This window comes from Rhinolophus hipposideros (assembly GCF_964194185.1).
Source record: "Rhinolophus hipposideros genome assembly, chromosome: 3".
In the NCBI taxonomy this organism is placed as follows: domain Eukaryota; kingdom Metazoa; phylum Chordata; class Mammalia; order Chiroptera; family Rhinolophidae; genus Rhinolophus; species Rhinolophus hipposideros.
The window spans coordinates 97904575-97928399 of record NC_138049.1 but is presented as its reverse complement, the minus strand read 5'-3'; the positions used below and the strand labels follow the sequence as shown (position 1 = coordinate 97928399).

At 43.1% G+C, this 23825-nt stretch overlaps 1 protein-coding gene across 2 annotated transcripts; it reads right to left on the bottom strand.

Moving 5' to 3' along the window:
* Positions 1-4934: 4934 nt before the first annotated feature.
* On the bottom strand, positions 4935-14216 carry LOC308496215 (triggering receptor expressed on myeloid cells 1-like). Of its 2 annotated transcripts, none has more exons than XM_081045098.1 (4): positions 14125-14216; positions 10599-10964; positions 8650-8851; positions 4935-5399 (listed from the first exon to the last, which is right to left on the bottom strand). In XM_081045098.1, exons 1-4 carry the CDS (start codon positions 14171-14173, stop codon positions 5273-5275), a joined length of 744 nt encoding a protein of 247 aa, XP_080901224.1. In that variant the 5' UTR covers positions 14174-14216; the 3' UTR covers positions 4935-5272. The 2 variants fall into 2 exon arrangements, 1 of the variants encoding a protein (XP_080901224.1); XR_013993142.1 differs by having other exon boundaries at positions 4937-5399; positions 8650-9244.
* Positions 14217-23825: the final 9609 nt, after the last annotated feature.

Genomic DNA, 23825 nt, shown 5'->3' with positions numbered 1-23825 from the left:
TTAGCTGTTATTTTGTAATTGAGAAACCCTGCGGGAAATGCAATGAGAGAGAACAGCTCAGGAAAATGCAGAAGAAGAAAGAGAAAAGAGATCCGCTGGTCTTGTGACAGCTTCCTTCCTGCTTTCACTTTCCTGCATATCCCTGTTGGGCAACATTCCATAGCACCCCATTCCCTACCATAGCAATTCTAGACCCACCCACCTGGTGTCCCACCTCTGCTCCACTCACTTCCGAGACATTCTCGTCACTGGACACTGGGCACTACATTCCCGCAAGCCCTCCTGCCACTCTCTGTGTGGAAGGAACTATCTGTAAATCTACATTTGGTTTTCCCTTCAAGGTCTGGTTCAAAGCTTCCTGATGATGTGCCTTCTTTAATCTTATTCCACACAATGATTCTCAAGTCTGGGCATGTGGCTGAATCACTCTGCAAGCTTGGCAAACGTAAACATGCCTGGGCTCCACCTCCAGAGACTCTGATTTGGTAAGTGTGGGGAGGGCCCAGGAATCTGCATTTTAACAAGCAGCCCAGGTGATGCTGAGACAAGTGGTCCAAATAAACGTTGCCTGTAACAGCTCTGTGTGAGGTTGGATGGGCCCCAAGGCATTCCTCAGGTACTCTGCCTGTGTATGAGGTGTGCGCTTCCCTGAGCCCCAGTCTAGGCATAGCCATGAACACCACAACTATAATGGTACTGGGGGTGGCTCCCATGGATCGGAGGCCTACTGTGTGCCAAGTGCTTTCGTCAGGTGTAATGATGAGCAGGGAAAAGAAGGAGGCGGAACATATGCTGCAATGGGGCTAATTAATTTATTTAGCAATACCTAATCAATTTATTTAGCAATATGCAATAGCAAAAGACAAAGGCAATAAATAGAATGTGCTAATGACAGAAATTAAAGGTGGTTAAGACTAAACTATATACATTGATACCAATGTCACGCCAAAGGTATACACACACTTATAAGTTTACGAGATCCCAACATATGTTTGCTGTTGATCAAAAAATCACTTGGCTAAATACACAAATGACATCAGTAAGGAGTATCCAACAGCAGTGATAAGCTCTATAGGATAGTACCTATTACAGATGATGCCGAAAGGTCATCAAAGTGGGGGAGAACAGCACTGGAAAAGTCACAAATCAAAACCTTGCCAGGTCTGTAGCTCAGAGAAACTCAGGGTCTCCCACACCGCTGCTTGTTAGTTCCCAAGAACGCTGCTGCTGTTGTTGCAGTTGTTGTTGTTAGAAGGCAGGAAATCTTCTGATGTTATAAGCTGCAAGCTGCATACAAGTTCCCAAAGATGCTAGAATGATGACAATCACCAATCCCTTGAGGCAAGTTCCGATCTCTTACTTTGAAACAATCCATCCCTAAAAGCAGTCCTGAAACAGCAAATCTTCTGAATAGCAATGTCTTGAAACAGCCATCAGCCAATCAACCCACCTGAGCTCTCTTATACATCTCCTTAGATGCACCCCAGAGCCAAGTTTCTTGTTCCCGCCTCCCCCTCTGGGAGTGGCCAGTACCGAGAGGGTCCTGCAGTTACTGGTATGAGTGCTGCCCATCTGGCCGAAAGGCTAATTCATCCGGATAAGCAGTATCTACTGTTTTTGCTCGGGATCATCAGCCCAAGGTCTTCCAAAGCCTGGCAATGTGCCTGTCATGTCGTCCTGATATAATTTAGCTACTTCTTCACTTCATCTATTGATGTGGGTGAAACAGACAGAACAAAGAGGGAATTCTCTCAATCCCTGATCAATCATTTCTTTAACCATAAGCTAACCATCACCTCACAGCAGACAGAACAACAAACATCATTTCATATCTCCCCTGCTCGGGAGAATGAGACCAAAGGGGGAATTTGCTCAACCCCTGATCACAGCACAGAAATCCCCTCACATGCAGGAACAGATAAAAGCTAATAGACAAAAGCTCACATCAACCAACAAAGGCAAGTTTTCCTCAACATCTACCCCACATCAAGTTATCTCAATCCTATCAGCTTTGAGAGGTTGTATAATAAATATTTGTCATCTTTTGGGTTTCAAGCAACCAATGCCTTTTCCATTTGGGGGATATGCCCAATGTGTGGGTCTGTGAAGTATGGAGGCAGGTATTCTTCCTGCCCCTTTCCCTGGCACCTATGGTACAGGCATGTCACTTGACCTAAGCTTGGCCAAATGCGTGATCTGCCCAGGCTTCTGGGTACGAAGGGAATGAGGCCAGAGGCAGGGCCGGCGGGAGATGACTGCACAGAGGCAATTTCACCACGAGTCCAGGAATCGTCTGGTGGCAAGTATGCGTTGGCTTCAAGCCTGCAGGGGCGCTGGCACCAACGCCAAGTTCATCACTTGACTGCCTTGCTATAACCTCCGCTGCGGCCTCTGCTGTCCACTCTCCCTTAGTTTCTGCTAGTTGCTCAACCTGGTCCTCCAGCCTTCTCATCAACTCTGTCAGCTACTGATATCCTTCTGGATTCCTTTGCTGTTTAAGATAGCCAAAATCAGATTCACTTGTTGTATCGAGAATCCTGACGTGTTGGTTATTATGCCCCACGAGGAAATGAGGAATATCTCCAGGATGAGGGAGAGAGAGCCTAACCGAGTCAGTTGAGGTCAGATACAGCACTTCAAGGAAGTTGCAGAGCGGGATTCAAACCCAGCTGCTGTTTAATCCTAAGGCCTGTGTAATAACCGCATAACACGATGGTGTCAGTCAAGGTCTCAGCGAGAAACCGGTGAGTCCCTGAAACTGGGTAATTGAGAAGTGTTTGATAAAAGTGTGGTAGAATTGGGGGAAACCAGTAAAGGATGCCTGGAGTACCCTGAAGCCAGCGACAGTGGGGAGTCATTACCACCTCTAGGCCTAGAGGGGAGAGGGGAGGGAGTAACTGTTGGTGAGGAGCTTGAAGAGACCTCCAGCAGAGGAATGCAGCCACTCCACAGACAGGGAGCCCAGAGGAGAAAATCCCTGCCCTCCTTCTCTTCCCATCCTCCTCTTTGCTTTCATGCGGCCCACCAGCTAAACGCAGCCAGAAGCTGGCAGGCAGGGGAGTATATTGATTCAGCCCACCTCGGACAGGTTCCCAGGCAGAGAGCAGGAAGGGAAAAGATGGAGATGGGCGTATTAGAGGTACAAACAGTTGAGCGTCCAACACAACCACTTGTCTTCCGTGTAGGGCATATAATTTCTCAGGCAAGTTTAATGCATTGGACTTAAACACGGCTTTTTCTATAATTAAGTTAAGCACGCAAGCACAGTAATTCATGCAGGTGGTTACCTCTACAATGAATGTGTCCTGGGGTTTGGTATGGAGCATGATGACTTCTCCGAACTTCATCCCCTAAATAAGCTTGAGGACCATTAAGAGAGAACCACACGCTATGATCCAATAGGTCTGGCGAGGCCCCCGGAATCTGCATTTTAAACAAATACTCCAGGAGACCCCAATGCGGCTGGTCTAAGGACTACAGTTTGAGAAACACTGCCCTGAAGCAGTCTGACTCTCCTCGGTAGCATTTAACAATGGTACCTCCCTCCCCCTGGCCTTTTCTGTCAACTTCCCAAACAGGAGTGACATAGAAACTGCAAAACTTCGGGTGCCACACAGGCAACCTCAGAAAGCCAACACTGCACGCTGTGTGGTTACTGCCTCTGAGCCGCTCGGTTCTCTTAGGCAGGAAAATAGATTGACTGAAATGAATAGTTTCTGGAACAAGTGTTTCTCAGAAAACATGAGTTCCCTTCACAGCTAATAGACTCAGAATTAGGGAATCAGAGATAATCTCTCTAAGGTCAGTGACATCTTCCTGAGCAGATGTTCAGAGCAGCTGTTCTCAGGTTGAGGAGGAAGTCCTTGGATGATGGCAGTGGGATCAGGACAGCAGGTGGGGGGACTGCACCTTAGCTCTCAGGTACCTTATTCACAGAAGCGGGGGGAAGTTCATGCTGATTGTAGGAACATGTTTTTCTAACATGAGATGGATGATGTGTGATAATGCGTGTTTGCTCTGGGGGAGTTTAGGATGAAATTGGCCTTGGCCATTGCTGAATTGTAATAGAAGGACCCATCATCTTTGCCCCACAAGTGGGACCCTTCTCCTTTAGAGCCAAAAGAGGTGGGAAACTGGAAAGTCTTGGTTTAAATGTGTTGGAGTTTGCAAGACACAGGTGTGTCTGGACACCTATTCCATGGGTGGTAATGGAAGCTGAAGGGGAGATATAGGGGCAGATAAAGGGAGAAAGAGGAAGACAGTGCAGAGCTAGGAGGACACATAAGGGGGAGCTTCCAGAAGCCTCATGGTGAGATCTTGTCACCCCACCATCCCTGCCCCTTGTGTGATACAAGGAAAAGAGGCACTCAGAGGCCTCTTTATAGGCAGAACCCCAGCTATTCTAGTCTATGTGTTTTTGACAGGCTTAGTCTTCAGTAAAGGAACTCTTTTGTTTTTGTTCCTGCCACTAAGTGGTGGCTTACTACTCATGTGGCCTCATTCTAGTCACACTTCTCTGTTTTCCCAGGGTTGTTCTGAGGATCCAGTGATGACATACACATTAGACAAATGATATTCTCTATCAATCCTAACCTTTAATCCTATCTCACCCTCCCAGTAGTTTCCCAGGATGCAGCATTCTGCTTAACTGGGTTTCTCTTTCTCAGTGATGGAATTCACACCATGGTGTCATGTCTTCTCCTCTTTCCATGGTTTTCAACACCCTTTTCTGGGATTGTTGGTAAGGGTCACAGATGAAGGGAGAAACCCAAGCATCTGATTCTAGAAGAAAGGGAGGCCCCAGTGTCCAGGAGAGCTGACGCTTCTGTCATGGAGCTCTGTCCAGGTCAGGCCAACATGCTATAGTCCAGGGCAAGGACCAAGGCAGACGTAGCAGCTGTGCCCTCTGTACCTCACGGCACCCACGAGACAGTGACAGTGACAAGCATTGTCTTTATTTAAGGCACATCCTGAGCCACTGGTGGGATGGAGGTCCAGGGCATGCTAGGGGCTGTATTGTCTCTTCTTTTTTTTTTTTTTTTTTTTTTTTTTTTTTTTTTTTGTATTGTCTCTTCTGATGGGACAAAGCACACACCCAAGGTGATTAGTGAAATGGGGGGAGTTCCTGGGGCCAGGAAGGTGGGATCCTGAACCTTCGAGACAATCTGTGTTACAAACCCAACTCAGTCATTGTCTCCCCCGACCCCTCTCCTTTTCCTTTGCATTCTTCTCCCAGCACAACTGTCAGATGGACAGGGATGAAGGTCACAGGTCATTCTTGTGGGTTCACGGGCCTCGATCCAAATGACCTCTGTGTGACAACCAACAGGACAGTGAAAACCAGGCTCTTACTCAGGATTCCACACACCACGCAGATGACAATGCTGATCGGAGAGATCCTGGGAAGAGAGAAGGTTTAATGCTGCTGCTGGCAATGGCGCTCCTTCATGCTTCAGTTTTGTGCTGCAAAAGGCCTTCACGCCCCTTATTCTATCTGCATAGATCCTTCTGGAACCTTTCCCCATACTGACGGCCCTGTGCTTTTAGTTTGCCCAACAGCCTACAACTACTGATTAGAAATATAGTTAGTAGAGAACACAGGGTCCAGAAGAGGCAGTGGGGTGGAAGGCCAGGCTAATTAAGCTCCTCTTCCTCCACTGTGATGAGTAGAGAAGAGAGGGGGGTCCAGAGCCAGGAAACCTAGTTTCTATTCTCAGCATCGTGACCTACTTCCTGGGAGAAGTACCTCACCTCTTTGGCCATCTATCAACTGAGAAGAATCCAATCTTTGTCAAAATCCCACCATGAATTTCTATAGATTTTAGCAAAAATGATTCTAAACGTCCTGTGTAAATGTCTGTAGATAACCTAAGAAAGGGACTAAAATGAGTGAGGATACTTGACTAGACTCAGTAGATACGGAAATGGATTATAGCACATCTAATCTGCATGACAAGACATGGGAACAAAAAGGAAAATGACTAGCAGTGAAACAAACTGAAGTCCAGAGACAGATCTAATGTTATGTAAGAATTTAACATCTAAGGAAATCAATCGGCAGCCCAGTAGGTAGACAAGGATTGCTTAGTAAATAGTCTTGTGGTACCTGGATAGCAATATGAAGAAAAAGTCATCTTTTCTACAATTTATACCATATAGCAAAATAATCCCCTTCCAAAGATGGACTAAAGATTTAAATGGAATTTTTTTAACATAACAGAAAAGTCACCAGGAAATAGAATCAAGCTCAAGAAAGGAATAAAGCAAAGCATTAATTTTAAAAATCGATACATTTGCTACACAACACTTAAACCGAATGTACAAACCAGCAAAGAGCAAATGACATAATGGAGATAAAAAACAGGAAACGGCCCTTTTGCATTGAAAACCACCTCCAGCCTGCGAAACTGTCCCCTGTCACTGGGAACTAGCTATCCAAAGTGGCCTGGTCAAGTTCAGCCATTGGTAGCTCTGTTGAGAGAGAGGAGAAAGGGCCTGCTGGCCAGCGCCTCTCTGGCCCTCCTCTGTGAGACCCCTGAGCTGTTTGAGCCCTGCTGCCAGAAGATCCCAGCTCTGGGCTCAGCTAACTCCACCTTCTCCCAACCTCTCCTGCCAGTGTCCCGCCTTTTCCCCTCCCAGCCCTTTAACTGATTCATTCACAGAGCTCCTGAGTGCATCCACTCTCAGCGACCAGCACAGGCCCTTCCGGAGACTGCACTGGGCTGCCAGACATGTGGGTTCCCATGACCCTCTGCAGGACTGAGCCAGAATTCCCCGTGTGGATCTCAGCGTGGTTATGACACCTTTTATGAGGCTTCCTTCTCTCCTGGCCCCTCTTCCCTAATGGTTTTATCTGTGATCACTTCCTAAAACATTTACACTTTTCCCACAGCCTGCTTCTGGGGAACCCACCCTAAGACAGAGTGACAAGTGGCTTCCTCTGAGGGGCCTCGCCATCCATCCCCAGTCTGGGAGTCTCATCTCTCACATCACCTGGTCAAACAACTCCCTGTATTAAATTACCTCCTTTTCAAACAGCTCAGCGGCTTCTCATTCCTGACAACTGTGACTGAGAGACTCGTTTGTAACTAATTAACAGATGAAGCTAATAGATAAAAGGGGTACAGGCTCCAGTAGGAATGCGGGCAAAAGTTATGCTCTCTCATTCACATACTGGAAAATCAAAGTAATGACTAAAGAAAAATGTTGACTCTCACTAGATCATTTATTTTATGTACTTCCCCCAAATTTAATGAGCACCTACTATGTACCAGGCACTTAGGCTGGTGCCAGTGAAACAACAGCAGGGAGAAAAGGCACCTCTACCTGCAAGGAGCTTATGGTCCACAGTAATAGAGAAATTGAAGCAGGTACAGGTTCACATCTGTTTTGGCAGGAAAATTTTAGAAATGCTAAATCCTTGTAAGCAAGCCTGCAGTCTCACGGCTTCACTTACGCCTTATGGACCACACTGTAAATTGTTTCCAATTTTTGGAAGACCATTTGGCAATATGTTTACAGAGCGATATACATGTTCAGATTCTCTCAATGGGAATTTCATTTGAATAAATGATTTTTAAAAAGACAAAGACATCTACAAGAATATGTTCATCTCAGAGTTAATAATATAAAAAATGAAAACAATATCAATGTCTAAAACAGGGAAATGATCACAGAAGTTATGGCTTCTCCGTTGATAGAAAGTATGCATTTGTTGAAATTCTCGTTACAATGACTAGGCAGCAACATCAAAGAATAGTTTTCACAGAAAAATGATAAAAATCTTTATAATTAGAATTACTATTATGTTAAAATATGTATAAACATGAGTAAAGACTAGAAGAGAATATGGAGAAAAAGGGACGTGTTAGATGAGTGAGACTATGGAGAACATCTCTTTCTCTGCTAACTCACTATTTCCTGATAAACACAGGCTAAGATGAATCAACGTGTGAGGATAAACTGTAAGGGGAGTGTGCATGCAAAGTTGATGGTTCTTCGCTTTGCCTGCACGTTAAGAAATCTCCTGAAGATCTTATAAAAACTGCTGAGACCAGTCCAGCCCCACCTCCCAAAATCCTGATTCTGTGAGTTTGCAGTAGGGTACAGACAACGGTACAAAAAACAAGCCAAAGCAAAAGCACACACTTCAGGTAATCCTAACACAGCAGCTGCTGAGAACCGTTCATCTAGGTCAGCACTTCCACCTCTGGCTTCCTAGCTTCCCTACTATGTAGACAGGGACACTGAGGCCAGAAAGTGTTCCTGACTCACTCAAAGTCACTCAGCCCATCAACTGCCTGGCATTAGAATCAAAATGTTTTTCCACTACACCATTAGGCCCCGGGCTTGGCTGAGGCCCGTTGGAATTCTGCAAAGATGCCATTTCCCTCTCCTTCCTCCTCTGGCAGGTAAGGAAACACACACACAAGGTGAGCTGGGGAGAGTGGCAGCCTCACCAAGAGCCTCCTCCTCACTCTGGCACCACCTCCTTCCTCCCCTGGGAATTTCCACTAGACTGAGGTGACTCAAGTCTGCTCCCGAGCTCCCCCGCCCCCCTCCTCCACTCCCCACATCCTCTCCGCACGTGGACTGGGGATCAAGGAGCTCGGTGTCCAAACCAGGGCTCCGGAGACCTGGAAGCCATACCTGATGGCATCTGTCCTTTGTGTGGGGTTGACTCCGAGGCCAGGAGAGGAGAGGCTGGCAGTTACCATGGGCAGGAATTGAGTCACAGTTCTGGGGCTGGTATGGAGAATGCTCTGGGACTTGGGGGTGACATGAGGAAGGGTGGGAAGCTGAGCCTTGTTCTGGGAAGGAGTTTTGTCTGAGGCAGGGGTATCCGAAGGATCTGCAAGAAGACACGTTAGATGGCTGGGTGGATGGATGGATGGATGGATGGATGGATGGGTGGATGGATGGATGGATGGATGGATGGATGGGTGGATGGATGGATAGCAAGGTAAATAAAGCTGAGGAGGAAAATGAACATGACCATTCATGAAACAAGGTTTTCTTTTGCTAAGATTTAAAAAATTGTATGGCGTCAGCCTGGGTCAGAGATAGGAAACAAGAAAAAAAAGAAGAAGCAGGCCGGCCCGGTGGCTCAGGTGGTTAGAGCTCCATGCTCCTAACTCCGAAGGCTGCCGGTTCGATTCCCACATGGGCCAGTGGGCTCTCATCCACAAGGTTGCCAGTTCAATTCCTCGAGTCCCGCAAGGGATGGTGGGCACGGCCCCTGCAACTAAAGATTGAACACGGCACCTTGAGCTGAGCTGCCAGTGAGCTCCCAGATGGCTCAGTTGGTTGGAGCGCGTCCTTTCAACCACAAGGTTGCTGGTTCGAATCCCTCAAGGGATGGTGGGCTGCGCCCCCTACAACTCGCTACAACAACTGGACCTGGAGCAGAGCTGCGCCCTCCACTACTAAGACAGAAAGGACAACAACTTGAAGCTGAACTGATTGGAAGGACAACAACTTGACTTGAAAAAAAAAAGTCCTGGAAGCACTCACTGTTTCCCTATAAATTCCTGTTCTCCTTTCCCAATAAATAAATAAATAAATAAATAAATAAATAAATAAATAAATAAATAAATTTTAAAAAAAGGAACAAGCAAAGGAGGGAGAGGTGAGAGTAAGAAAGAGGAAGAGGAAGCAATTTTCTATTCATGTTATTAGAAACGCACTTGCCTGCTATTTGTCACCAATCCATAGTGCCCCCACCATCTTCAGGAATAATTCCCTACCATTCACTCTGCCTTTCACTCACCTCTACCTGTGGCATACTGCTTCACAAGTCACCTTTTACTGATAGAGCGCATACCACCTTATCTTCCTTAGGTTTAGAATTCCCCAGGTGCTAGGAACATGAACTGTCTCTCTTTCTTCTTTCTTCCTTAATTCACCTGATCAGCACCTACTTGGGGCCTACTGGGAGCCAAGCACCATCAGTTGCTAGAGATGCAAAGCTGAGCAAGGCACTGACCCCTCCCTCAAAGTGCTCAGAGATGAATACGAGAGACAGTTAAGTAACTGGCCACTACTGCCCAGTGAGATACCGCGGTCCATGAGAGGGACACAAAGTGAACTCTGGAGCCGTCCTACCGATGGACCCCAGCCTCAGCATCTCCTGCGAGCAGATCAGAAATGCACAATCTAGGTCCCACCCTACACCTATCGCATCAGAGTCTGTATTTGAAATAAGATCCCCAGGTGATTTGTGCCCACAGTGAGGTCTGAGAAGCACTGCTCTGTAAGCACATAGGAGGGTCATGAAATGCATCTTTGGGAGGGGGTGAGTGGATCACAGAAGCTTCCCAAGGGAATGCCTTCTACCTGGAGACCTGAAGAATTAGACTAAATTATCCCAAATGTACCACTCACCCTTCACTGTTCCCCCACTTCCTACAACAGCACCCCAAATTAAGAATCTCATCCACAGAAACCACTTCTCACTGTTGGACGAAACGCCTCTCAAATGAGAGGCAAGGAGCTTCTGAGAGAGAAACAGGCTGCCAGCAATCCTGAGCCACAGCTCTGCTGGTGCTACCACACTACCCCAACCCCCATCCTCTATCGCCCAGGCCCAGCTCACTCACCTTTGGTCACCACCAGGCGCACAGGATGATGAAACAGGATGGGGGGGTCTTTGGCTTTGGGATGCTGGTCAATCACACACTGATATAATCCCGAGTCCTCCACTCGAAGGTTGGTCATGCGGACGTGCAGTATGCCTTCATCTGAGATTTCTTCTAAGAAGTACCTCCCCACCTGGACTTCACTAGGCCCCCCGGAAGATTTGTCTATTAATGCCAATGTCAGGCGTTCCCCTCCATCGGTCAACCTCTGCCACGCTTTCCGGCTGTTGAGGTACTGCCAGATGGAGAAGTAACAGTTCACATTAAAGGTCTGCCCCTCTCGTAGGATAAACTTATCTTCGGCTGATTTAGCTGCAGCTTGGAGTTCTGTAAGTAGGGAATCAGAGTTAGGCTCTGTGAAGAATAACTTTCCTCTCCTTGGAAAAAGAAGAGAGGAAACACCTCTGTTTTCTTATTCAATCACCCACTTTTCAGACTAGATTCTTAAGTCCTCCAGCAAAGATGCAACTTTCCATACAAACCAGCACCAGGCCCCAGGTCTTCATTGTGAGTAGTTTGTTTTTGTTTTGTTTTGTTTTGTTTTTTTAACTACAAGAGAAAGGCTGCCTATGGTTCTTGCAAATCAACTTTTATAAATCAGTGTTTTTGAGAGGAAGAAATTGCCTGATTGGAGATAGAACATGAGGTGAGTTTAAGACCATGAGTGACAGGGGCATAATCGAAGGGGAAAATTATAGAAAGACATACAAGGTGAAAAGTGGAGGTGAAGACATGATCCTAGCGGAGAGTGACCTCTCTGAACACCTATAGGAACTTCATCTAAGTTAGGGGAAAGAGATTAGTTCAAGAGACTATTGGAAAAGCAGTGAGGAAGCCATGTTGAGGATACAGTGGACATTGATAGCTGACTTTCTGGTATCCTCTGGGCCTTCCTTGAGTATCAGAGCACCTCTTTCTCAGGAGATCCACCCTCTGTGGCTTTACTGCTGGAACTGCCCACATTCATAAGGATGGACACACCACACAGTCTCAGCCAATTGAAGAACTACATCACCCTGGCCGCTGTGATTGCTTTAGGAATTGGCAAATGACTGAGGCTGTACCAATCAGAATCCTCTCTGGGGCTGCTGCACCTTTTAAAAGCTATGCTTTTTCTTGTTGGTGTTGATAAGTCAGTGGATCCTCTTACTGCAAACACGCACTGTGATCCTTGGATGGCAGCTCCCAGAGTGCACATTGAAAAACGCCAACAGCTGCCTCTTTGGTGGAGCCCCTTGTGCACTCAGCACAGATGCCCTGCATGCCCATCCCAGGACGGGCCAAGAACTCCAGCAGGCCCAGCCTACCTCAGCCTGACCTTGCGAAGGCCCAGCTCAAGGACTCCTGAGGGTTTTGAAAATGAAGCCATGCTGAAAGGCTGATTCTTCTAGGACCAGACTCCAGTTTCTAAGGAAACCTTGAAAACACACTTCCTGGTGATTCCCATGAACTCTAGTCAGGAATGCCACTCCAAGAGACAGGTGAGCAGAGGCTAAGGGTCATCTTAAACCAAGTCTGGTTCCCTCGTTCATTCCTTCGTTCATCTCTTAAATTAACATTATAGATCAATTATTTGCGAACTCCATGGGCAACGTGGTTGTTATGGCCTGAATGTTTGTGTCCCCCACGATTCATGTGTTGAAATCTGAATCCCCAATGTGACGGTGTTAGGAGGGAGAGGATTAGGGCATGAGGCCTTTGCCATCATGGACAGGGTCAGTGCCCCTATGAATGAGGCCCAGAGAGCGCCTTTGCCCCCTGATACCAAGTGAGGACACCATGAGAAGTCGGGAGTCTGCAAGCTGGAGGAGGGATCTCACAAGAACCCCCCCATACTGGCACCCTGAGCTCGGACTTCCAGCCTCCAGAACTGTAAGAAATAAATTTCTGTTGTTGATAAGCCACCAGTGTGTAGTATTTTGTTATTGCAGCCCAAGTGGCCTTAAACAGTAGGCGTTCCAGGAGACTGAGATTGCCTACAAATTTGTCTACCTGTTGTGAATGGAGACAGTAAGAAATTAATGTTGATGTGCTGTCTGTGTACCATTTTTTTCCACCATTGCCAGGAGTTCCTTATAATATGTTAACTGAAAAGATTACCAAATATCACTTATTGTTAAGTGCTTAACATACTATCTCGTTGAACTTTCATCACTTTATCCTTTCATCTTCATAATTTATAAGATTGATACTGCTATGATTCCTGTTTGAGAGTAAGGAAATCAAATCACAGGTTATTTAATAAATCAGAGGTTAGTGACTTGCCCAGGGTCCCACAGTGGAAAGTGGTAGAGTCACGACTCAAACCCAGGTAGCCTGACTCTAGTGTCAGCCCTAAACCTCTATACTCCATGGCCCCCAATACCTGTCTGGTTGGAATTAGAGCAGTCCAGCCCAAGTGTGAATAGGTGTCTAGTGACAACGTTCCCTGGGATGCAGGAGCTAGAAGGAGCTTTTAGTTAACCAGTAACTTACCCCCATAGTACGCAACAAAATGTATACCGTTGGTTTTCTCTCACACAAGTACACAACCATCACCCCTCCCAGTTCTCCTTTTGAAAAACATGAATAAGACACAAGGAAATGTACTCATACGTGAAAAACAAACTTCATCTGCCCACTTGGATTATCACCCCAGCTCCAAGGGGACCCAAAGTAAGTTTTGTGTGTGAGCTCTGGAAGGCGGTCGTCTGTGACCTAGCTCAGGTGGTGGGTCCCCAGAAAGCACCCTCTCCCTGTGGCCTTTCCTGTCTTTCCAAGGCAAACCTTACTATTAACTCACTATTGACATTTTCCCTTTCTCTGCTTATTTTCCCAATTTGTTCCTAAGGATTAGGAAGAGGAGCAAGTAAAGCCCCAAAGGCTTCCATTTTTACTGAAGGGATGAGCTATGCAATAAGAGGGGAGAAGGAAGGGCCTGGAGATGGAGCAGCCTGAGCAAAGCACCTCCCACCCCCGCAGAGGGGAGACCTGGGAGCATACCCTCCAGGAAAGAGGGTGGCAGGTCTCTTTTGTTCACCGCTGTGTCCTCAGCAGGAGCATATTTCCTGGCCCAGAGGAGAACCCTGGGAATTATTTCTTGAGTGAATTATGTCCTTTGGGTTTAATAAGCTGTCAATAGCAAAAGCACCATGATGGAATATAAGGCAAAAACCTTCAAACTCCAGTAAAAGTATTATAGGTCATGTCAAGTTTCGATGTACTCTATCGTTTATCCCATCCAGGGTTTTTCACATTTCTAACAACATCAAAATGCACAGACAGCCTGTTTCCCCATCCCCTTTTATTTCTGTTCTCAGGCCCTGTGTGTTCCCGATTCTGCTAAGTCTGAGTAGAGAAACCCAGCTTGGCGTAACTATTGGCTGGCTCTGCCTCTGGCAGCCATATCCCCTGGAGCTTCAAAACCAAAGGGAAACCTTTCTCATGGTGGGACACCCTGAGGTCCTAGGCAGAGGCCTCACCTGCTCACGTCTCTTTCTCTCCTTACCTGAGATGAAGAACACGCAGAGCAGCACCTGGAGCCTGACCTTTCTCATCCTTCATGGGCACCAACTCCACTGCCACTGTGCCTCCTGGGACAGCTACAAGGCGATACCCTAACCTAGAGGCTCCAGAAAGTTGCACAACAGGATATGATGCTATTCCTGGGAGGTTCTGTTTTCATCACTGGTTGCTTTGGCTCCAGACGTCAAAGACAACGTAGAAAACCAGAGACAGCCTCAACTAAGCTTCTCCAAACCCCAGTTTCCTGTTTCCTGGGGATAATGACAATTAACTTTTCAACGAATCTCACAAAATTGTAGTGAGAATAGTACTTTTGTGTTACCAAAAGTAAGGTGTTAATATTATCAGGGGAATAGAGGGCCACCTTGCTTTCCTGAAGCCCACTCTCCATTCCCGTCCAGTTCAGCCTAGGTAAGGAGTGCCAGGCACATAGAGGGACAGATTGGATAATAATATCTCATTTTTAGGGTTTCTATGAGGACTAAAAGAGGTCCATATGGAAAGTACTCAGCACAGTACCAAACACACATATTATTGCTACATCCTGTCCCTTCTCATACCTTCCTTTTTCCCTTGGCTTTTCCTGATGTGAGGCTCCTCGTTACCAGGATGGCTCACACTCCACACTCGCCCTCAGCATCCTGTCACAGACATGGCCTGGGGGCTCACAGAGGTGTCAGAGACCCAGAAACAATTCGAGAGGACATTAAACAAGAATAGACCTAGATGAAAAAGCAAAGAAACCAGGGTGATATAGGTCAGGAGAGTGATGAAAGACGAAAAAAACCCAGCAGATTCCATACTGGAAGCAGTAAAGGCAGATTTGATGCTGTGAACAATCAAATGAATAACAGAGAAGATTCACTTCAGAAATTTTCCCAAATATAAAACGAATACATTTTGAAGAGCTCAGAAATAAATTGGAGGATAAGTCATAGAAATCCAACCTACACATAATCTACAAATAAAATGTTGTTGAAATTGAACATATAATACAATTATATGTATATGTATGTGGAACACAAACGAGAATAAAAATGTATATTTTTTAAAAACGTTAAGTATAGCATATTGACTCTAGTTAATAATACTGCATTGCATACTTGAAAGTTGGTAAGAGAGGAAATCTTAAAAGTTCTCATCACAAGGAAAACAATTCTGCAATTATGTATAGTGATGGATGTTAAATTGATTTCTTGTGGTGATCATTTCACAATATATACAAATACTGAATCATTATATTGTACACCTGAAACTAATATTATGTTGTATGTCAACTATGCCTCAGTAAAAATTTTTTAAAAAATCTTTCTACATTTGAAAAGAAATCTGTAATTGGGGCTTGAGAGAGTTCAACATGGGCAAGGAAAAATTAACGAAGTAAGACCAAGTCTAGAAAATTTCCACATGAAACCTATTAAATTTGAATAAAAAGACTTCTGCTGCTAAACAAGCAGGAGAAGGGGGAAAAACAAACAAACAAACAAACAGATTTCTCCAAAAGCATTGAAAGGAGCAGGACTTTGATTTCTTTTCTGAATGAGAAATACTATGGCACAGTGGGATGTCCTGTAAAGAACATTATGACTCTAAATTTATACTCAAACTGATTGCTGTTTGAGTATGAAAACAACTCAAATCATGTCTGCAAATTAAAAAAAGATTCTAAGGGTAACTTTTTAAATTAAAACTGTTGAATGTAACAATTTATAAAATATAGACAATAATGAAAAGATTTAAATCCTACTTTTACACCCTTCAGAGAGCATTACATTTGTGAATGAAAAGGGGGCAACACAGGCCCCACAAGCCCAGTGACCCCACAGGATGGTCTGGTCCTTAACTCCTAACTGGGTAGGTCACAGTGGGTAGACACATCCCGGGCCTATAGCTTCCTTAATAAAAGTTTCATCTTTATCGTAAGCATGCCCTGTCTATTGTTCTTGTACATTTAGGGTTACATGTCTTTGGAATGTCAGAGTAATTTTCACTTCCAGACCCCTCAAACTCAGACCCCCTGGCAACAGAGTGCAAAGACACCCAAACTCCCTGTTGTTGGTTCTCATTGCCCACATATCTCTATTTGCTGTAATGTCACATGTTAACTACTTTGTGCCCATCTATGTAAAAGAAGTGTGTATTTTTCCATTTTACTTTTTATCCCATCCTAGAGATTTCTCCACTTTGCTTTCTCCAGGCTCCTTAATCTATCTACCACTAATAGATTTCACGTAACCGCCTTATTTTTCCTCTTTTGAGTCTAAATATATAAAAAGAAATCTAAAATGGCCATTCTCCAAAGCACTTTCTCAATCCGTGGAGATCTTGCTTCTCGGCAGGTCCCCAAAATCTTGGTTCAAATAAATTCTTGTTAGGGCTTTCTACAGGTTTGGACGTTTCTTTTGTTGACATAGTTATGATTTTCCTAAAGTTCCCTTTCTTTGTTCTTTGTTCTATAAATAATATAGAATTCTTTGTTCTATAAATAATATCGGACACCAGGCTTCCAACTATGCTTGGATTGAAATCTGCCAGACCCACGGTTTGACTTTCTTGTTTGGCCCACCGGAGGGAAAGTAGATATAGGGGTTTTGAAATTTCTGACTCAGAGAGGAGCCCACGTGAGTCTTACAGGGATGAGTCAGATTACCACAGTTCATTTAGCAAATCCCTTTTCTCACAACAAACACCTCCCACACCTAAGTGAATAATACAACACTTTCTCATTTTTTGTGTCTTCTCAGACGTTGTTTTGAGAATCAAGTTCCCGGAAGATTAAGAGGAAAACAATTTTTGTTTGTTTCAGCTCTATTAGTTTTTGCTTCGTGGACAGTTGACCCTTAAACAACACGGGTTTTAACTGCAAATGTCTACTTATATGCAGATTTTTTTCAATAAATACATATAGCATGTAAATGTATTTCCTCTTCCTTGGGATTTTCTTAATAACATTTTCTTTTCTGTAGCTTACTTTACTGTAAGAATACTGTATGTAATACATATAACAGAAAATATGTGTTAATCGACTGTTTATCAGTAAGCCTTTCAGTCAACAGTTGGCTATTAATGTTTGTGGAGTCAAAAGTTATACATGGATTTTCAACTTCACAGGAAGTCAGCACTTCTAATCCCCGTGATGTTCAAGGGTTAACTGTACTTTCAGGCTCTGTTTTTTCCTCTTTCTCTAAAGCGGTTGTAGAAGTTTCTATCAGCCAAGTCTCTAAATAACTTCACTGAGCAGAGATTTGATGGCTCATTTGCATCAGAAATGAGATATGAGGGGCAAAATTTTGTTGGACCAGACCAGTGAGATTCCGAAAGGCAGAGGGAAAAGGATGTTCCTTCTCACAATCTAGCCCATTCTATTACAATGCTAATATTTATTCAAGCATTGATAAGTTAATGTCAGCAATAGATTTGTTTCCTTACCTTTTCATTTGTGTTTTAGGAAGAAACAGCCTGTTCTATATTTTGACAAGTATACTCATACATAGGTGTAGAACAAATGGGAACTGTGTGAGGACTATACTTATTCTTCCGCGTTCTTAGCCCCAAAATCTTGGCATTTATTTTGTGGTGTTTGTCTAGAGTATCCTCCTATAAGTATGACTTTAGTAAACTGCAAAGAAGCAATTCTGTTCCAACCTCAGGATGAAAACAGGGAGAGCATCTAATAACTTTGAGGGGAAATTTCATATGATGAATGAAAGGGAGAATGCTGACAAGAACAAGTTTTTGAAGCTTTATCTAAAATCCTCTTAGTACTTTATTCCATTGGTCAGAATTACCTATATCTGTGTATGTCTGTGTGTATGTGCGTTATAATACATATATGTGCATTATAATATATGTGTGTACATATATGTATATATGATATATAGTATTTATAGTGCCAAAAAAGTATACACATTTTAAGAAAGGAAAAAACTGTATTAAATGTAATACTCAGTATATACCGACAACAGAAGATGAATACAAGTCACATTTGACGTCTGCAATGACAAGAGGTGCTCAAAGTGGTTCCCATCAGCGTCCAGACACTCCTGATGACGGTGAACTACTGCTTGAGCATAGATAACATCACTTAAAATGTGTATACATTTTTTGGTACCCCCGGTATATGCATGTATGTATGGTATATATTAGATCTTTAATTTAGACTCGGTCCCTAATATATGCCAGTATTAATTTCTTTGACCATAATATATTTTAATTTTGAACTCGGTTCTCAAAAATATTTAGATAAATATATTTATTGCCCCAGTTTTAGTCCAAAGTTTATTAAAAATCTCATAAAATATGACTAGATTATCGTCAACAATCAATTCAATTATCTGAAGAATTATTATAGAAATATTACACTTTTAAATTTTTACCAAAAGGTAAATGATAAAGTGGAATGATAACACCAGTCCACGCAATTTTCATTTTTATATGGATTACAAGAACCAATTTTATACAGACACCAGTTACTTATACAATAACCAGCCTCACAATGGCTACTTTAAAATTTGTCATAAAATTTTTTAGCCATGTAAGTTTTAGTAAGAAAACACTGCCATTCATTCCACAGTAACTACACTATTATCACAAAAATGAACACAAACTCACTTTTTAAAGAAAAAGGGTTTTAAAAATCAGTTTAACAAAATTTCCAAACTCAGACCTGTTTTTAGTTCCCTAATAAAACAACAAAACCATATCAAAATCATATCACAACCTTGTATAAATCTGAAGTCACCACTAGAGGGAGCAATTTTCCTAGTTTATCTTTGGATAAGCTTCTGTAACATCACAGGCCTACTTAAGTGGGCGTTGGCATTCTACCGGGCCAGCAGTTTTTGGACTCTATCTTCAGCCTCAATATTCAAAAAGTTATATCTTTTATCTTAATAACATCTTTCACACTAAAATAATTTTAGCCTAGAATATTTTTTTTTTCTTAGCAGCTGGCATTTGCAAGGTCGGCCCATGGAAGCACAAGGTTGCCTTCTGGCCTGGCTGAATCTTGATTTACACACAGAGTTTATGATCTAGGGAAATCCCAAGGATATGAGGTTTCTCTATGAATGAGTTGTAGGTCTAGTTCTGATTCAGTTAGAATTAGCCAGCTCAATATAACAGAAAACTCCAGTAAAGGTGGCTTAAGCAAAATGGTTTATTATCTCTCACTAAAAAAGTTCCAAGACAGGAACCTCAGGACTGCTATGGTAGTTTTGTATCCTCAATTACTTTGGTTCCTTCTCTCCATCCCAGTTCATGATCTCTAAATTCCATCATCCTGTGGGCCAAATAATTGCTGGAGCTCCACTCATCACATTTGTGTTCTAGGCAGCCAGAATTTGTGTCATATATACTTCCTTAGCTTCAGTGGGTCTCCACCTCTGCTCTGGGGTATTGGGACTTCTTACCCCTACCCTAGTGGCTTGATGCTTTTGTTCCACAGAGGATAAATGTCTATTTCCCACACCTTTTCTCCAGGTTCTCACTGAGGGAGATTCCCTGCCTTCCGTCTTTCTCATGAGCAGCTAGAAAAGAGATTGCAAGTGGGTTTAAACACTCCTTTCATGTCTTGGGATCTCGGGGTTCGACACTGTCATGCTAGCCTGCACTGACCACTGACAAGTTGTTAAATCCTAGCTGAATTGTTCGGACCCACTTGTTTGTATTCTGCATCTCTTCCTCCCTTTCTGCTAGACAGGTGAGCTGGTGCTCACATCGCCAAGTCCCCTTGGAGTGGCTTGTCTTTCCTTGGATTTTATGTTACTTGGTTGCCTTTCAAATTCAGTTCTCTTACAGGTTCAGGAAGAGTTATGATTTTGTCATTTACCTGTCCTTTTCTTCTTGTTCAGATGGGAGCTCTACTCGCTTGAGCTTTCTACATTCTAGGCATAAACTGAACATGAGAGGCAATATATGAAGGTGTAATAGCTGAGAATTTTCCAGAGCTATGAAACGTCATTAAGCCACAGATACCCATTATTATACACCAGGCAATATAAACAAAAAGAAATCCGCATCTCAGCATATTGTCAAGAAACTGCAGAACCCAAAACAGAGAGGAAGCAGCAATCAGTTATGAAGAACTTTTAATAGGCTTCTCAAATGCAACAATGCAAGCCAGAAAGTAAAAGAATAATGTCATAAAAATGCTTGAGAAAAGTAACTGTTAAACCAAAGTTGTATACCTAGCAAAACTGTCAATAGTGAGAGCTGTGTTCAGTAGAACTAGGTTCAGCTATAAAGAATAGAAAGACTCCAAATAGCAGGGCTTAGAGGTGTATTTCCATCTCATGTGAAATTTAGAGCTGTGCTGTCTAAGGGGTGGATGGTGCTGTGCTCCACATAGTTCTCAGGCTCTGGCTTCCTTCCGCTCAATATGCTACTATCACCAAATGTGGTACTTATACTCATGATCCAAGGCAACACTCACAAATTCAAAATCCCTTTTCTTGAAAGAAAATGGTAGCCACCAAAGATGAAAGTAATCTTTGTATAAAATAAAACTTTGGCTGTGTGTCAGCATGTAACATATATTATGAAATGCTATTTGTCTGAGGCATACACAATGCTGGGAGCTGTGGTTCCAAGTCTAGAGAAAGAACCTGGCCTGAACTTACATCCTGGTGGTGGTGGGACTAGAACCAGGGCCTCTGTCTCTTTCCCATTAAACTGTAGAGCATCTGAAAGGATAGCAACGCTGTTGTCTACTAGTGTGTCCAGGCTTGAAGACACTTCCTCAACCATCATCAGTTACTTCCATCCTTCTAAAACTCTCACGAAGCACTGCCCCCTACATGCTCCTAACTGGTCTGCTCCATATTTCATAGTTGCTATATTTTATTAAAACATTTTGTATCTATATCCATGAGAGATATTGGTCTGTAATTTTCTTGTGTGTTTTCTTGTAGTTGTCTTTGTGTGGTCTTGGTATTAGGATAATTCTGGCCTCGTGGAATGAGTAAGGAATAGTCTCTCTGCTTCTGTCTCCTGGAGGAGATTGTGGGAAATCGGTATAATTTCTTCTTTAAATATTTGGTAGAAGTCACCAGTGAATTCATCTGAGCCTTCTGTTTGGAAAGGTTTTAATTGTTGATTCAACTTTAATAGATATAGACCTATTCAGATTGTCTGTTTCTTCTAGTGTGAGTTTTGGCAGATTATGTCTTTCAAGGAATTGGACCATTTCATCTAGGTTTCAGAAAGACTGCTTTTGGTTTTATTAAGTTTCTCTACTGAGTTCCTGTTTTCAACTTCACTGATTTCTGCTTTAATTCTTATTATTTCTTTCCTTCTGTTAACTTTGGGTTCTTTTTCTAGCATTCTAAGATAGAAACTTACATAAGTGGTTTTACATCTTTCTTCTTTTCTAATATATGCATTCAATGCTGTTATTTTTCCTCTAAGCACCACTTTCACTGCATCCCACAAATTTTGATAAGTTGTGCTTTCATTTAGTTCAAAATATGTTTTAATCTCTTGGGATTTCTTCTTTTAGAAGTGTGTTGTTTCATCTCCAGGTATTTTCTCTTTATCTTTCTGTCATTGATTTCTAGTTTAATTCCATTGTGATCTGAGAACAGACATTATATCATTTCTATTTTTTAAATTTGTTACTATGTGTCTTATGGCCTAGGATGTGGTCTATCTTGGTGACAGTTCCATGTGAGGTTAAGAAGAATGTGTATTCTGCTGTTGTTGGATGAAGGAGTCTATAGATGTCAATTATGTACCGCTGACTGATGATGTCGTTAAGTTCAACTATGTCCTTACTGATTTCCTCCTGCTGGATCTGTCCGTTTCTGATGGAGGAGTGTTGCAATCTCCAACTATGGTAGGAGACACATCGATTTCTCCTTGTTCGGGGAGTTTTTGCCTCACATAATTTGACAGTCCCTGGTTAGGTGCATGCATGTTAAGGATTGTTATGTCTTCTTGGAGAATTGATCCTTTTGTCATTATGTAATGCCCTTCATGATCCCTAATAATGTTCCTTGCTTTGAAGCCTGCTCTGTCTGAAATTAATATAACTACTCCTCTTTTAAAAAATTAGTGTCATTATTGCTTTAATGTCTCTTCCATTCCTTTATCTCTTTCTTTTCCTTCTGGTATTTCTTCGCATGCATGTTATACTTTTTGTAGTTGTCCCATGGTGCTTGGATATTCAGTTCTGGTTTTTTTCAGTGTATTATCTCTTTGCTTTTTCAGGTTTGTAAGGTTTTATTGACATATGCTCAAGCTCAAAGATTCTTTTCTCAGCTGTGTTTAGTCTACTAATGAGTTCATCGAAGGCATTCTTCATTTCTGTTACAGTATTTTTTATATTTCTAGCAGTTCTTTTATATTTTTTCTTAGAATTTCCATTTCACTGCTTACATTTCCCATCTATTCTTACGTGTTGTCTATTTTTTTCATGAGAACCCTCAGCCTATTCATCACAGTTTCTAAAATTTCTGATCTGATGATTCCAGCATTCCTAACTGTTTTTCTGGATTAAAAAGTTATTTGCTGTATGATATGGCTGCATTAAAAATAAATGAACAAAATGGGAAAAGGAACATATACAGTCATATATACATCTACTGAATTGTAGTTGTCATGACTCTTAAGTTCTAAAGTCATATTTTTCTACAGTCCCACATCTTGGTTTGTAATCCAACTCTGCCGCTTATGAGCCGCATGAATTGAGTACGTTGAAATACCCCTATTCGTCTCAATTTTTTCATCTCTAAAACATTAAAGTCAGTGGTTCCCTATGGGTGTTTATTAATTATATGAGTTTACCCTTCATTGGACTTAGAGCACAGTCTGGTACATACTATTCAGTAAATTCCAGTTTAGTAAATATTTAGTAAATAGGTGTTATCTAGTGCTGTATGTACATCAAGTGCTGTTCTAGGACTGGGATACCAGAATAAACAAAGTAAACACACAAAACAAGTTCCTGTCCTCAGAGAGCTTACATTCTCATGGGGAGATAGAGACAAATAGATAAGTAAACCGCGTATCACGTGGTGACAAGTGCTATGGAGGAAAAAGAGGAAGATAGTGGGGAGACAGAAGTTGTGCTGGTTTTGTACTGTATCAGCTTAGAGAAGCTGTCACTGCATTTCTCAGAATCCGCTTCCTTCTAGGGTTGCACGTTAGGGTTTGCCGCAGAGCAAATTGCATGAGAGTTGGAAGGCAGCAGTGAGGCCGCAGGCATCATGCCCTGGAGGTTGGTGTCGGTGCTCCAGCAGCTGAGGCACCTGGGCCTGAGTTGTTGGCCTGGGGCAGCCCCTGGCCTGCAGCTGCTTCAGCTCATCTCCCGGAGTCCTGGGTCCAGCATGTGTACAGCTCTGCGGCCACGTGCATCAACACCTCCTGCAGTCCACCGTCGACATTGAAGTTGAGAAGCCATGGTGGGTCCTGGGTCTTGATCTGTCCCCATTTTTCCTTCCTTCAAGTTCAACTTTCTTTTCAATTGTCAGCCCTGCTGACTTATAGTGACTATTGGCCAAGTCAACCTCTTAGACCAGCTCCCACCCTCGCATAAGGTCTGATACCACTAAGTTCCGTAATTCTAAATGTCTCATAATGTTCCTCCTTCTCGAATTCAGTGATTCAGAGGGTGTCGTCCGTCTGGGAGTGGAAGTTGCTATTTCATATAGGGAGCAGAGAAGGTTTCACTGATAAGGAGACATT